Raw genomic sequence first — 16,118 nt, 5'->3', positions numbered from 1 at the left:
TAATGTAGTAATTATATTAAGTAATTGTGAAAAAGGTAAATACGTATTTACATGACACGGTTTGTTTTTAGATAAATTGTATAATAATTTTATAATATATTAGTTCAATGTGAAACAATACACATTAATTTGTATATAAAACGTATTAGCTAAGTGTGAAAAAATAAACGTTAATTTAAAGATACAAATTAATTAATATTTAAACATGCCCAAAATATGGGTTAACATCTTCCATGTAGATTAGAGAGATTAATTTACCAACTTTTGATAGTAAAGACTATATGTAATTATATCTCTTAATATATGATATAATTTATTTATTTATATACCATAATTGATTATGCATAATATTAATTTTTTAATTATAAAAATTAATAATTTAAAATATGAAGATGATGTTATATATTAATCATTCAACTTAGTATAAGTTTAAGTTAAACTAAATATATACTTTAAGTTTAAGGTTATTAAATTTTAAGGTTAAAAAATAAAATGATTAAATAGTTGTTATGGAAATATATGTTAATAATTTGATTTGAATTTATATAGGAACACAACAAATTACACATATAACCATAAATCTAGAGATGCAATAGAAGTAACAATTCTTTTCATTAATATCAAATAATGAACTATGCTTACAAACAGAATGGAAATGAGACTAGCTCGGACGATGGTAGCTTATCTCTGAGAAGAGATGTGGTCGCTACACACCTCTGATCTTAGTTGCAATGTGGTTCAAGGGCTTATTTTATTATTGAACAATAGGAAAAGAACCATAAACAACCAAAATCCTAACCTGAAGATATGTAACACCAAGAGTTTGTGGGCCCTGTTGGGGTTAGTTGAGCAGCCAACTTCTTGGGGTCATAACTTGGTCATATTATCTTCGTTTAACGTGCATGATACCTCGTCGGAAAGATCTATTTGGGGAATACAACTAAAAATGTGATTACAATGAAATCGTACAAAATAATATTGCCAAAAAAATGTCATTTATGGCCTCAAAATGGCTCTGGAAGTTCGAGACCCAAGAAACTGCCAAAAATAGTAAATTGTGCTACAATTAAGGAAACTGAAAAATAACTCATAGAACAATGGTGGGGATCGAAGTGGAATAGGCAGGTGGCCACCAATATCCACCTAGATATTTCCTCCCCCTTTAGGAAGCAATGGTCTCCATTGCATTGAGTTCCTCCATGAGATGAGGAAACTTCTACTGAACTTGGTCCAGCTTTGACAACTCGATACCGTTGGATCTTCTGTTGGCGAGTGTTCTTGATTTGCGTGTCCATGATCTCATCAGTTTGAGCTTGTTCCACACAATCTAGATTTAGCTCTGCTGGTGTGAAGTGTTCTACAATGTTGAATGCGTTGAGTAATGATGGAAAGTATGGCCGAAGATGATCTACATTGAACATTCGGTGTAGGCCAAAGAATGGGGGAATGCTGAGCTCAAAATAATTATCTCCCACAGCTTTGGTGATGGTGTATGACCCATATCGAAGTAGGTGAATCTTGCAGAGGGGCCCAATGAGGCGCTCCTTTTGCAAATGTAGCCAAACTTTATCACCCACCTAGAACTTGTGTGGCACTCGATGTTGATCCTGTCGCTACTTGTACTTAGCATTGGATTTTTCCAATATGTCATGGACCTGTTGGAAGATGCGTTGACTCTACACAATGAAGCTATTTTCCTTGTTTGCTTTGGACTGGAAATGAGCCAAATCTATCTGAGTCGCTGCAAATGGTATGGACACATCAATGGGACATAGAGGTTGGAATCCCAAGCCTACCTGAAAAGGGTTGTGGCCAGTTGAGTTGTGGAGACCCCGATTGTAGCTGTGCTAGACATAGGAGAGGCTCTCATCCCATGTGCGTGGATGCTTTGAGTTGTACATGCATAGAATGTGTATGACCATCCTGTTGATGACCTCTGTCTCGCCATCAGTTTGGGGATGGAAAGTTGTGTACTTAGTGAGCTTGGTGTCGAGCATCAACTAGAGACTGGACCAAAATGTACTGAGGAACCTGTTGTCCCGATCTGAGCTGATAAACTGTGGGATCCCAAATTCTACCTACACTCGTTCAAAAAATATTTTAGCAGTGGCTTCTATTATGATACTCTTCTTGTAGGCCACCATAATGTCCATCTTCGAGAATCTGTCGATGACCACAAAACCACAGTTGTTTCCATGCTTAATAGAAGGAAGGCTTGACATGTAATCCATGGAGATGGATTTCCAAGGTCAACTAGGGGTAGGTAATGAAGTATATAGACCTTGATTCTGATGGTCTATTTGACAATGGCACAAGTAGTGAAGGATCTGATGTACTTCCCAACATCGTGTCGAAGATTTGACCAATAGAAATACTTCTGCAGTACTGCCACTGTTTTCTCGACCCTGAAATGCCCAATGGCCCGACTGTAGTGTGCTTCCTAAATCATCTTTGCACACTCGTCTGAAGGAACATAAAGGTGTCCTAAGTGGCATAACAAAGAATCCTTGAGGTGAAAATCCGGAACTCGATGACCCTCCAAGTGCGTGTGGTCTGTGTGGCCAAATTTTGGGTCGCCTTTGTAGAGAAGTGGCCAATTAGAACTCTCATGCCCACGAGAGTTGAGCACAGTGGCTAATGCCATGATCGGTGGTCGGCTGAGGCAATCTACATCATTATTTGTGCTGCCCTTCTTGCACTTGATATTCAAATGGAATTGTTGCAAGTATGTGGACCACTTCTAATGGAAATCATTCTACAACTTCACTTGCGTCTATATGAACTGTAGGGGTCGGTGGTCTGTGTGGATGACCATTTCCTTCCACCAATGTAATGCTTCCATTGTTGGCAGGCCTGCACAATGGAATACATATATTTATCATAAGTGGGATACTTTTGGACTGTGTCTAAAAGTGTCTCATTATGATATGCCACTGGATACCCCTATTGAATAAGGATTGCCTCAATAGCATAGTGAGAGGCATATGTCTCGAGCTCAAATGGTTGTTGCAAGTCTGGTCATGTTAGCATTAGTGCAGAGTAGATGTGATGTTTCAACTCTTTGAATACCTTTTGTTGAGATTCAGACCAAAATAATATTTCTTTCACTCCTCCTTTGGTGTCTTGACTCAAGGACCAAGCGATATGAGAGAACCCTGACTATCTTGTCCATCTATTTTTCTCATGCAAAGGGGCCCTGTCTGGAGGTTGTGTCCACTGTCTTATTCTTTCTTTGAGAGCTTATCATCAGGAAATCAAATTTAGGTTTTTTTTAAATGAGCGTACTGCATTGTTTTGCAATAACCAGAGGGCCTCTTCTGGTGCAACTATTAATCGTGTGTAGGTAAAGGTGAGCCACTTTGAAGATAGGTTGGTATCATAAAGTAGTGTGCTAGGAAGGTGTGAATACATATGTGTTAAGTGTTTGTTTGGTAAGTTATTTTCTGATTATTTTCAGACTTGTGTTTGGAGTGATTATAATTGCTATGGACTATTGTTGAACGTTGTGGACCGGGAGTTGGATAGTTGTTTACTGGTGTTTGTTTAACCCTACTCGATGGCCTATGTGTTGAACCCTATGCTAGATGATTTAGACCTATATGTTCGGTGTTCTCTCTTTGTTGATTAAAGTGAAGGTGTTCTTTAAAATTTCTATTGTGAAATTGTCACCCCCGGTGACTCCCAAGGGAAGTTGCGGTGCCAAGTCAATGAGTTTAATGAGTGGGAAATATTTTCTCGAGCATTCTTTTACAATGATATTTTTATAATCCTTTTTCAAAGTCCATTTGGAAGTATTTTTGGGTCGGGTAATATTTTTTTTTCAGGTAGCATTTTTGAGTGAGAAAAATTATTCGATAAATAAAATGATTTGATGGCAATGAGTATTAATAGCTGCAATATATTCCACATGATCCTCCAATTGAAGAGTTACCGGCTGATTATGAGAAAATGTGTAACCAATTGAATGAGCAATTTGTTGTAGATCCAGATAATGACCAAAGCGATGACCGAGGCAATATGAGATTGAGAGCGCAACAAAAAAAAACGAGGACAAAAGGGTATGTTCAAGGGAACAAACCATTCTTATCCAAAGCAGTCCTTTGAATAAGACTTAAAATCATTTGATGATGGAACTAAATTTTCTGAAAAGGTTGAAATGAATTGGCATCATGTTATTTGTAACAAAGAGCAATATCCAGTGTTCATGATATGGAGTAAAATGAAGAACAAGAAAAAAGTTTGCAGAAACAAGCTCAAGAAAAAGTTTTGTCAATACACTTTAGTAAACAAAGTGAAATGAAATATTTGAGTCATGTCTGTAAGCTTCGCTGAGACTTAGACCAACAGACAAGTTAACATCTAGGTCGTGATAAGGGGGATTTGTCAGAATAATAATCACAACAATATTCATTAGTCGGTGTAGTACAAGTTCTAGATTGTCAATAATTTATAGTTAGCTTGAGTCGGTGGCCGTCGATAAACTCACTGTAGATTTTATGGAAGATTTTAGGTAAAATTGTTGTATGTTAAATGCAACTATCAAAGATTTTGTGTTGAATCTTCATTTCTGACAACGAGTGGAAGCTCTAATCTGTAAACAATTTCCAGCAGCAAATATTCATAAAACCAATCCTCTTCAACACACAGTCATAGGGTTTTACACTTGGAGATTTAACTCCTACTTATCTTATGCATATTGAATGAGATTCATCATCATAAATGTCATTTTTGTGTGTGTTAATTAGTTGGATTTGAGAGATTTAGTCCAACTAATATAGCTCCTACATTGGTATTTGGTTGTGTTATTTATCAACTAGTTGATTGTATAGTTAAGATAGAATTTCTATCTTGAATCAATACTTGTTGTATTTATATCTGATATTTAATAAACTGCTATAGAGTTTTGTTATCCAAACTAGTTTCTCACTTTGGTATCAGAGAACCTATTTAGACTAATTCCCTTTTGGAGGGCCCACAGGTATAGAGAGAGTGTAATTTGTTGCAGGGAGAGTGTTGGCTTTGATACCACTTGTTGGAGTCACCATTGCCGTTACACCAAAACACGCAAGTGTTAGTAAACAGACATGTCCCTGGATTTAAGCACATGCCATGAAACACATGCGGAGCATAGACCTTCTACACCGCCAGCCACTAGCATGTTAGTTTATATATGGAAGTTTGAATTGTTTGTTAGTAAAACCTATAGAAATAATAGAGTTTTTTGCAAGGTTGTGGATACTATCGATAGTGCGATTTCAATAAGCAGATGTCATTGATGTGGGGTCTCTTTGAGTTGAGATTTAAGCATACTATCGATTGAAGGTTGTTTCCGTTGAAGAGCTATGGATCCGCGTCAACAAGCGGATGAAAGTCACATCATGTGAGATCTATTGTCATTGATCTAGTCAATTCTCGGGATGAGGATCAGTTCGTTGGACGGTTCAGACACACTTTGGTCTTACACTAAAATAAGTTTAAAAAATGCAGTTTTTGCTATTTGATGGGATTTTAACTTTGAAGTGTTATTGCAGGGGTGATCTCTAGGTTTTCTAGATGCTTCTATTTAATGTTTATTAGTTTGAAGTTTTTTTAAGTAGGAGTTGTTTTTAAGCGTAATTTTTTTGGAGTTTTTTTTGGATTTATGACCAGAAATTATTGGAAAAATTTGTAGTGAAATCTTGATTTGTGTTGTTTAAATTGGTTATTTGACTACATCTATGAATTCAACGCTTTGGAAAATTGAAAAACCATTGGGCACTTCAATTGTGCAGAGTTCGCCCATCAAAATTATAATTTCAATAAATCCCTCCCAATTTCTAAACAAATTAAATCCAAAAATAAACCATTGTTTTTTCTAGAAAATAATTATTATAAAAATAATTTACTAAAGTTTAGCTTTGTCGATTTCATTGCCCAATTGAATTCAAAGTCACTCTTCATTTAGTACTCCCTTCCCATGAATGAGTGAATAGCAGTTATGACACACTCCAATTCCATCCATATTCAAGTTCCCACAATGAACAATCCAAATTGAAATTAAAGAACACTAACAAGTTCGCTAGGAGGGATGTATGAAGGGATATACAAGTAGTAAAAACCCGAAAGGGATCTCTAACTCAGCTCTACTCATCTCCCTCATATTGCTGTATATATCAACTCCCACTATCTCAAGTAATTTATTCATGTGAGTGAGTGATGTTGTGTGGCTGTTATTTTGGTGTTCTGCTGAGAAGTATTTTTATTCTCCGTTGAACGATAGGATCTTTGAACATTGAAAGATCATGGTCAGAGGAGACGGCTTTAATTCGTGCGTGAAGAGACAAACCAGCAGTGAGGAAAATAAGTTATGTTCTAATGTTGTGAATCGTCTTCAACTTTATAAGGAGGTAACATACAATATAAATTTCGGTAACGTTGTTCAACGAAAAAACCAACTGTATTAGCATTGTTCAAGGAAGAAACCATTATATAGAAAAGGACAGTTTAAGGACGTCACTGGTAATTAGGTTTGTATTTACGTTATTGTTAACATGCTGGCTACATTATTGTTCAACAAGTTGTTGGTGCAAATGACGATAGAAACCAACATAGAAATTATGGGCTGCAACTAAATTTAGTTAGCATGTGACAATAAAGACTAAGAAGTATATGAAAACTCTTTTCATGCAAATATAAATAGAAAGGCTCTTCTGGTGAGTACGTGCAAGTCATTCAAGTTCTCGAATGTGTTTAATAAAGAAAACGAAATCCCATGCAAATTAAACACTAAGTTATGTGGAAATGTGTTGCAATTAATAGCTTATAATATACAAAGTAATATTAAGCAAGAATACAGGGAATGAAAAAGATATATTATATTATCTCATTTCCCAATGTTATATTTTGAGTATAATTGGTGTAATGTATAGTAATCGGTGACTTTAATGATTTAATTAGTTTAATGAATTTTATAATTAAATTAAATGTTTATTTTTAACTTTTTTTACTTAACGTATGGGAAGTACATTCATTGTAAGACACTTTCACTTCATGAGTATTTGTGATTTCAATATATATTATTTAACTTTTTTTGAATTGGTCTTCTCTTCATCTTCATTTTCAATTCTCCTTGTTTTCATTGGTTCTAGTATTTATTTTGGGTATTTTATGATTTTTGGACCTTCTAGATTCTTTATCCATGATCTTCTTCAATTTTCATCATCTTGTGCCTACAAAAAAAAAACAATTTCACTACCCCACAATAACATCAATCATCTCAGTATTTTTTTATTAACACGTAATCATTACACCAATCAGTTTTTGTAATAGATTACACTTAACTGTCACAATCCTCGAGAGGTCGAATTCTTTTGGCTTACCCCAAAGAGCACATCACATCAAGTGACTTCTATGGTTTTACATATGAAAAGAAACACATCACATTATGTGATTTATGTAGTTTCTTCCTACAACAACCACTAGTGGTTTCAGCCATGAACCTTCTTTATTCCCTTGCATGTTAACAAAATACTTGCATGTTCACATAATCATTTCTTCTTTGTATCTTCATCATTCATTTTACCATGTCACCACATCGATTTGTCTATTGTCTTCTTTCATCGTACTACTCTCTTAACTAGCACATCATTTTCTATCTTTGTTGCTACATCATTCTTTCTTTCACCATATTCTATCTTAATTCTCTTTATTGTTGCATCGTTTTCTTTCATCATTCTCTTTGCTGCTACATTGCTCTTGTTGGAAACAACTTAGTTCATCATGCCACTATATTTGTTGCTACATAATTATCACTATCACCATATTCTTTCATGTTATTGATCTTTTTATGGCATTATATTTTTTGTTTCATATCTTTATCACCATCTTCTGTCTTTGTCATGTAATAATGTGATGGAGTCTCCTTCTTCCTTTTTATACCTATATATTATTTTTTCCTTCTTCCTTAAAATAATTGATAATCAATCACCATATAAAAGGAAATACATCTATTAAGATATACATGTTCCAACTATTGTATTCATAAATTTATTAGAAATCCTTATCAACTACTTGGTCCCAACCTTTTCATATTATTTAAACCTTCTAAGGATAATCCATCTCACTTTCCCCCCTTAAACAAGGATTAAATTTCTCAGATTTCACATCAAGCTAGCATAGAAGTATGAGACACCCTCACATATATCCATAATTGATGTTAATCAAATGTATTGCATTTTTACTTCCAAACATATGCTAATCAGATGTAGTTGTAGTGCTACTTCCCATGTCAGAAAATTTCTTTACAACAACCCATACATTGATGTTAATTAATTGTAGTTCTAGTTTTACTTTTCATGTCTCAAAGTTTCTACGATTAACCTTCTCCATATTTTATTGTATGTGTTTTTAATATACATTTTCAGAGTACAAACTCTCTTTATATCTAAATTTCACAACCAAAAATACGTATGGGTTGATTCCCTTACAATTGTCTACTTCCTAGATGCTTTGAAGAGCATTATCTGCACCATTGGTCTACTTATGCTCCTTACTATCGAAAATTTCTTCCTTGAACATAAGTTTCTCCTACATGTTATAAAATAAGATTATATATTGTTGGTTGACAAATAAATGTTGTGAAATTTAGCCCATTAACTGCTAGCTCAGTACCATGTACAATTTCTTCCTTTGTCTGAAATTTGTCATGTAGCAACAAATAACATAATTTTTTTTCACTAATATGACAACACATTTTGGCTCATTGGTTTTTATATTTTCTCATCTAGATAATACTTTTATTTAAATCGTATTTAAATTGTCTTTATACAGACAATTTTTTAAGACTATAATTTGAGGCAATCACTTAAAGAGAATATTGAAGATAATTTACAAGCTTTTTTTGTCTCAAATTAAAACATTGAAGATAATTTACAAGCTTTTTTTGTCTCAAATTAAAACAATTTGTTAAAAAATTGTCTTAAATATTGTCTTAAAACACCCCTAGATGTAAGCTCATAATATATTTAATTTCGATCAGTTTTTTTCTCAAAATTTGTATTGCGTTCCAAAAGAAAAAGTGCCATGTTTATGATCCTCAAGATGTCAAATTGGTTGAATATATTCCATTGCGAGCTGTAAGGCACTCAGATTTGCGGTAGGTCCGATTTGTCCATAAAAAGGCTTCATCTCATAGGAGAGGATGTTGAATGTTTTGTGTGTTCTGGTGCTTTCGAATCTCACCTAACATTATAAAACCTTCTTTATCATTTTCGTTTTCTTCCATGTGGCTAAGTCCCTCTCGATCATGAATATGCGGTTGATGGCAGAACTTGTGTCTGACTCCAACTCTTCAGGAGGAACGTAAGGTTGTGGATAAAAATGGAGAATCTATTTCCTTTTCCTTGTTAGCTTTATCTTTCAAACTAACGTATTTATTTATTTGACTAATACAATTTATTTGTTAATATAGTAATTATATTAACTAATTGTGAAAAAGTATATATAAATTCACATAATGCTGTTTGTCTTTAGATAAATTGTATAATAACTTCATAATAATCTTAATTAAATGTGGAAAAATACACATTGATTTAATAATACAAACTACTTAATATTTAAAATCTCATCCATTTTGGTAAAGACATGCTCAAAATATGCTAACATCTTCCATGTGAATTAAAAAAATTAATTTACCAATTTTTAATAGTAGGGATTTATGTGATTATATCTTTTAATATATTATATAATTTATTTATTGGTATAATTGAATATGCATAATATTATTTTCTGATTAAAAAAATAAGTAATTTAAATTACGAAGATAATGTTATATATGTTATCACTCTAAAATTTCCTTAGGGTTGTTATGTTGTGTTTAAAGGAATAATAGAGGTAACCACAAACCTAATTTTGAGATCACGATCTAGCCTTCCTAATGCTCAAAGAGGGCTTTTTCTTAAGAATTTAACTTTGTTGAATTGATTGATTTTAGGCTAGTTATTTAAGCTTGATTGGGTTTTGATTTGATTTGGTGGTGGAATCACTGATTTCGATGGATAGATAAATGTCTTTTTACCATTGGGCTATGGAGTCAAAAAGTTGAGAAAGCAAGACTGAATCAAGTTCTAAAGAAAGTGTCCACAAGGCAAGGTAGGTGAGCAAATTCAGATCTTTTATGTCGAAGGGTGAAATGGTTTTTCAATCACGATCAAGGAGCAATTAAGGATTCCTCAAATCAGATAATGGGGGAAATGAAAGACGTCAATCGAAACTAGGGAGCAATGAAGAATTCCCTACTCTAGATATTAGAAGAAAACATCAAAATGAATAACTGTTTAGGACAGAGTGTACTTAAACAAATTCTATAATAATATTCTGGTTATTACATTTAAATTTGGAAAACATACAAGTTTATGGAATACTTCAGAAAATAACAAGTTAAACAATTGAAATATACTTTGCTGAAGTTGCCCAACATATGAATCCTATAATGCAATGCCTTTATTACTTGTCCAGTCTCCTGACATGAAAATGTTACAATAAACCCTTAGGTTTCAGATCAATACCACCATAGAAAAGTTAAGCAATGCACCGTCAATACTTCAAATTGTGAAGTATTTATTCAAAAACTATTACAAAATATCCTAAAACTGATTTAGGAATTATTCAAGGAAAAAGAAATATCTTTATGCAAGAAGATAGAGACACCTATGAGACTAAAAGGCTAGTTGTGCCTGCTTTTATTGATTTTGTTGTTTATTGTTTTGATCTTTTGCTACTTTCTCTCTTTTTTTGTTGCTCTTATTTCGATTGTCCCTTTACTCTGCCTTTGACCTTTAAACTCCGTCTTTCATCTGATACTCTTTGACTTAGTTTATTTGTTACTCTTTAACTTAATTGATTTGTTTTCACTGTTTTATCTTTCACAGTAAGTCATTCAACTTTTCCTGAGTCTCTGCATCTGGTAATTTAATCTTTTCCATTCTTCTGAAGATTTCATCAGTTTCTATGTACTTTACAAAAGTAGGCTTCTTTATAAAGAGATGTTTTACCTCATGCTGGAGGTAAAAGAGGTTCTCAAAAGTCTGATACAACACTTTTCCTGTAGGAATTCCTTTCATGGAGGAATTGTTGGACTGTGCCTTGGCCACTTCTCTGATTTTCTTGTCATAATATTCTTGTTTCATCAACCTGTTATTAATCACCAATCGATTAGGCAGACCTTTCTGCCTCATAAAATCAAATTTTCCCATGAATTTGGTTATTGCTAGTTCCATTGTTTGGCATTTCTCCTTAAGTTGTATCATCATATTCCTTTTGGTGATTACTTTCTTTACTTCTAGTATGGTTCCCTATTTTATCAATTATTTCAAGCTCCTGCAATTCATATTTTTTTTGAATTAAGGAACTTGATTATTCTTGAGGCTTCTGCTAACTTGTCTCTAAGTTCGGCTCTTGCCCTTTGAATTGCCTCACCATCTTCTTTGACCAAATCATTCTGCTCAATTATCACCTATATAGAAGGCCAAATATCATTAACTGAGTTAATGATATTGGCCCACAACTGCTGCTTTGCTTGGGCAAGTGGTTCTTTCAATGTCAACTCTTCCTCTAACTTTTGTATTCTTTCAGTCAATCTGTTTCACTTATGTGTTTCATCTTTATGCACGATTTTTAGTAATTTCTTTCCATCTTCTAGATTTTTTATTTGATCTTTAAGTCAATTTATTTCATTTGTTTGGATGTACATATCCTGCATAGCTTCGACTAATTTACCTGCTTCATCACTAGGATGAGCTACTGTTGTAGATGATACTGTAACTGATGTAGTTGCTGATGTAGTGGGAATTGTTGTAGCTACTGGAAATGCTGAAGTAGAACGAACTATTGTAGTCACTGTAGGAATAGTAGTGACAGTAACTGCTTCCATGCTGGCCTTTTTATCCTGAACTAACTTATCCATCTCATTTCCCATTTCAGTTAACTGAGTAGTTGACTGAAGAATGAGGTTCATCATTTCATCCTTTTCGTTTTGATTCTCTAGAACTTCCTTGGTTTGTGGATGTTCAATAGGAGGCAATTTAAGATGTTTCTTCAATGCAACAATGTCTACATTATTTTTCTTAATGAGTTATTTTTCACCTTTGACATTCTTTGGATCATATCCCATTTCAATAACCTTCAAGGGATTTAATTCTGTTATTTTTAGCCTATGAGGATGCTTTTTCTAGTTTCAACTGTACCATTACATTTTCCAAAGAATTGTGAAGATTTCAGGCACTAATAGCTTTGTCAGTCATAGTTGAGTATAGCATTTCTCTTGCTTGCTTATGATATTCTATTTGGTCTAGAGGATGAACATCTTTGGCAAAAATCTCATAATTTGTCTTTTTTAAATCTGTTGGTGACTTAGGATGTTGTACTATGGGCTACAAAAAGGTTATCTCCATTTTTCCTATCTTATAATCAAATGTAGAAAGTAATCTGCTATGGCCTCTAGGAGTCTGCTTCAAGTACTGTGAATATATTACAACTTTTATCTCTTCATTTTTGGCCTTAATATCTTTGTATCTTTCTTTGATGTCCATTTCTTTGTCCTTTGGTTCACTTGATGAAGAGACTTCAACACTATGCTGCTTCTAGATGATCTGAGCACTAGAAGTTGAAGGCTGGTAAGTTTCCTTTGAAACTGAAGGAGGTTAATTTTCTTTAATGACAATGTCAGTATCAATGATCTCAATTTTATCAATTTCTTCTTCTTGCTCATTTACAGGATTCAATTTTGTTCTTTTTCTGTACATTATTTCAAATTTGTTATCTGTTGTATATTTGTTTGAGCAAGAGCTTTCTTCTCTAGTCCTTTTTACATTTCTGTCCTGTAGGACTGAAGTATGTAGAATTGAACTAGTATCTATTTTCTCCTCCATATCCAGTAAGGTGTTTTCCAACCACTTTGACTGGTTGGCATATCTTTCAATATCTGGCCTGGAATCATGCATAAAAGGGCTCAATTTAAACTTGAGTATTAGTTTGTATATGACACTCAAAGGATCATACTGCCATTTGCAACTATCACTGAACTTAATCTCCTATAAACATCTTTCTGATTCCTCTCTAGCATTGCTATTATTGCAGATAAAAGGACCAAGATGGTTCTTGGTTTGAAATTGTTTTTTCTTCCTCGTTGATAGAAAATTAGCATCATTTGAATTTATGATTTTCTTGATATATTCTAGTGAAAATATCCTCATAGGTAGATATTTGGGTAGCTTATATGGAGTGAGTTGACATCCATAAGCCCTAATTTCAGTGTTGTTCTGGTATAAATACCAGTCTCCTATTCTACTTTGTTTGGACAACTGTAACGCTTTTTTTATTTCATCACTGACCTTGGGTTGATTGCTACTGCTTGGCATGTTAACCACTCGGTGAAAAAATGAATCAGTGAAATCATTGTAGCTGAAATCAGTGGAATATTTTTAGATTAAGGGTGTCCAAAAAGTAACATATCTAAGATTGCCCTTAGTGTCCAATTTTTGGATGTTAAATGTAAACCTTTCTGACTAGAAGTATAGAAACATATGGAACAATAATGAAGAGTATTTGAATACTCTTTCATCTGGAAATCTGATCAGTGAATCATGGATTTTGTCTGCTAAGAGTTGGGAAAAATTGAAAACTATAGCTGGAGGGTTGCCTCGGCAAAAAATAGAAAGGAAACCAAGTATAGGCTCATTTACATGTTCATCAGTGGTATATCCTAGAATACAGGACATTATGGTTACAATCTATCTAGATTTCTCAGAGAAAATGGTGGTAGAATATGGAGGGTTGTCTGTAGGAACTTGGACCTTTTCTAGGAGGAAAGTCTGAAAAATTTGGGATCCCTTGGGAAGGTCCAGCTTTCAGTACAGATCAAGTAGGTTTTCAATAGAAAATGGGGCTTCATTAGGCTTTGGCTAGATCTGCAACATTTCATTTATTGATCTTGAAGTGATTTTGAACAGAATTTGCTGGTTAGGAGAAACGATGGCTCTTTGACTTGGGATATAGTAGAGTTGGCATAGGTGGATGATTTTAGGGAACTAGTATACCTGTGGGAACAAGTATTTGGGTAAATTTGACTCCCATAGTTGAATATCATCATTCTAGTTGAGGAATTTATCTTTGGTCCAACAAGGGAGTTTTAACAGATTGCTAGGGGAGGTCGTGTCTTTGATATGGAAATCTCTATCGACCAATGGGAGGTGGCCAACATCTAAGTGAGAAGTTTGCAGGGGTTTTGCATCCAACATGGTTTGGGAAGCCATAGATTTGTTAATTTTACTCAATTTATGACTATTTGGCCTAAGAAGTATGCTTAGGACCTTTGAATATTGTGAAAAGGTGAATATAATCTACAAAAAGGGTTTTGGATGCAACAATGGCTTTCTTTAGGTTGGTAAGGCTATTAAATTAGTTCAATTGATTAACCTATTAGAAATGTTCTACAAAGTTTAAGCACAGGACTTTGACACTTCAGGAATACTTCGAAAATGAAGCTTTGGTATGCAGAAGGGATCTTTGGGGGCAACGGAGGCTTTCTAAGGCTTCAATGGTCTTTATGCTGCTTCAAATCAGATTCTACAACGTCTTCTAGTCATAAATGGCTTTAAATGGTTCAACAGATCTTCTAGGCTTTAGAATAGGTCAGTAGAGGCTCTTTCTGCAACCACTAATAGAATAATAGTGAAAAAGTTGTAAAGGGCAGCTTCTTTTGTTTTTAACCAATCAATGGTTAATATTTGGGTGCGGAGTTAAGTTTAAATAGCAGGGCGGTTTCATAAAATGCAAGGAGGTGGTAAGGTGGTTTATCACACAGCTTTTGAGTGGTAGGGTGGTATTATTTTAGAGGACGCGATATAATGTGGGGTTGCCATGACTAACCACTAATTATTTTTCTTTTCGGAACGACAGAAGCAGCCGAAACCCTAAGCAATGTCTTTGACTAAGCAAGATCATGGAGCTTCAATGGCTGGAGGTCTCGGTCGAGGTTGGAGAAGCTGGATATAGATGGGTACCGAGGTCCTGCTTACACGGGATTACCTGGCTCATTATCGGGGCCATCAAAATGATCATTTTATGGGCATGATTTATCCGCATCAGAAAGTCCACCAGTACGGGAAGAAGTCCCCTCAACATCCGCAGTCTAAAAAGAAATATGGTCACGACCATGGCTCTTCTCTGAAGATTAAGGTCAAGAGTGAAAACCTTGAGAAGAAACGGTCCTCTAAGTCGAAGCCCCAGGAAGAGTCTCAGCATGAGGTTCTTAAGCAGGGTGCCATCAACAGAACTCTTGAAGGCTGCAACTGCAAATTCGGCCATGGTGATGAATATGCTTCAAAGAAGGAGCCCCTAGTGGACAAAGGAAAAAAGCAGGCAAAAAAACTTGTATTAATGGGGCAAGTTACGATTCTAAAGCGAAGACAGGCATTAAAGGCTAATAATAATGATTCAAGTCAGTTGGAAGTTGTGAAGGAGAAGACGACGTGTTTTGTGGTAAGTCCGAAGGAAATCCCAGGGCCAAATCCGACGCATGTTACCAAGAATCGAACCCTGACATCGAGGTCTATTTCGTCAAAAGGATCTAAAGCAGCTGCTCTCCCAAGTGTGCCAAAGCTGCTAGGATTCGAACCTGAAACCACCAAGAGAGGAATTGCGATAGCCCCCTTTTCTGTGGAGAAGATATGCAGTGGAAAGTAGCAATCTGATCACTCTGCCTCGTTCCAGATCCAGATCGTGCTCCTTTCTGGCAAAACTCTGCTACAATGGGTAAGCTCTTGGGATCTAGTGCAGGACCTCAAGCAAAACTTGGAATTTAGACTGGGGAGTCCCTTTTCTTCTCAACGAATCCTCCACGAAGGTAAACAACTTGAGGATCTTTATCCCCTTTCTTTTTACAGCATTAAGAGAAATGCCTCCATTATTTTTACCCTTCGTTTGAGAGGGGGAGGTGTTGGACAGTCATCTTCAGCTGCGGCTTTTTCATACAAAGATGTTGTCCATGCTCAGAGGCCCAAGAAAATAGCTCCACCAGCTTAGGCTCCCAAACCTTTTTGGTGGAAAAACTGTAGGAAACCCCCTCCATTGAAATAATGCAT

At 34.9% G+C, this 16,118-nt stretch overlaps 1 protein-coding gene across 1 annotated transcript; it reads left to right on the top strand.

The window, feature by feature from the left end:
* Positions 1–15,030: 15,030 nt before the first annotated feature.
* LOC149201831 (uncharacterized) lies at positions 15,031–15,720 on the top strand. Its single transcript, XM_089401378.1, has one exon. It carries the CDS (start codon positions 15,031–15,033, stop codon positions 15,718–15,720), a length of 690 nt encoding a protein of 229 aa, XP_089257504.1.
* Positions 15,721–16,118: the final 398 nt, after the last annotated feature.

This window comes from Pinus tabuliformis, chromosome 2_1 (assembly GCF_031772625.1).
Source record: "Pinus tabuliformis cultivar Carrire ecotype Pingquan chromosome 2_1, CPIR1, whole genome shotgun sequence".
NCBI classification, from domain to species: Eukaryota; Viridiplantae; Streptophyta; class Pinopsida; order Pinales; family Pinaceae; genus Pinus; species Pinus tabuliformis.
The sequence above is the reverse complement of the archived record's forward strand: the minus strand, read 5'-3'. Positions and strand labels throughout refer to the sequence as shown.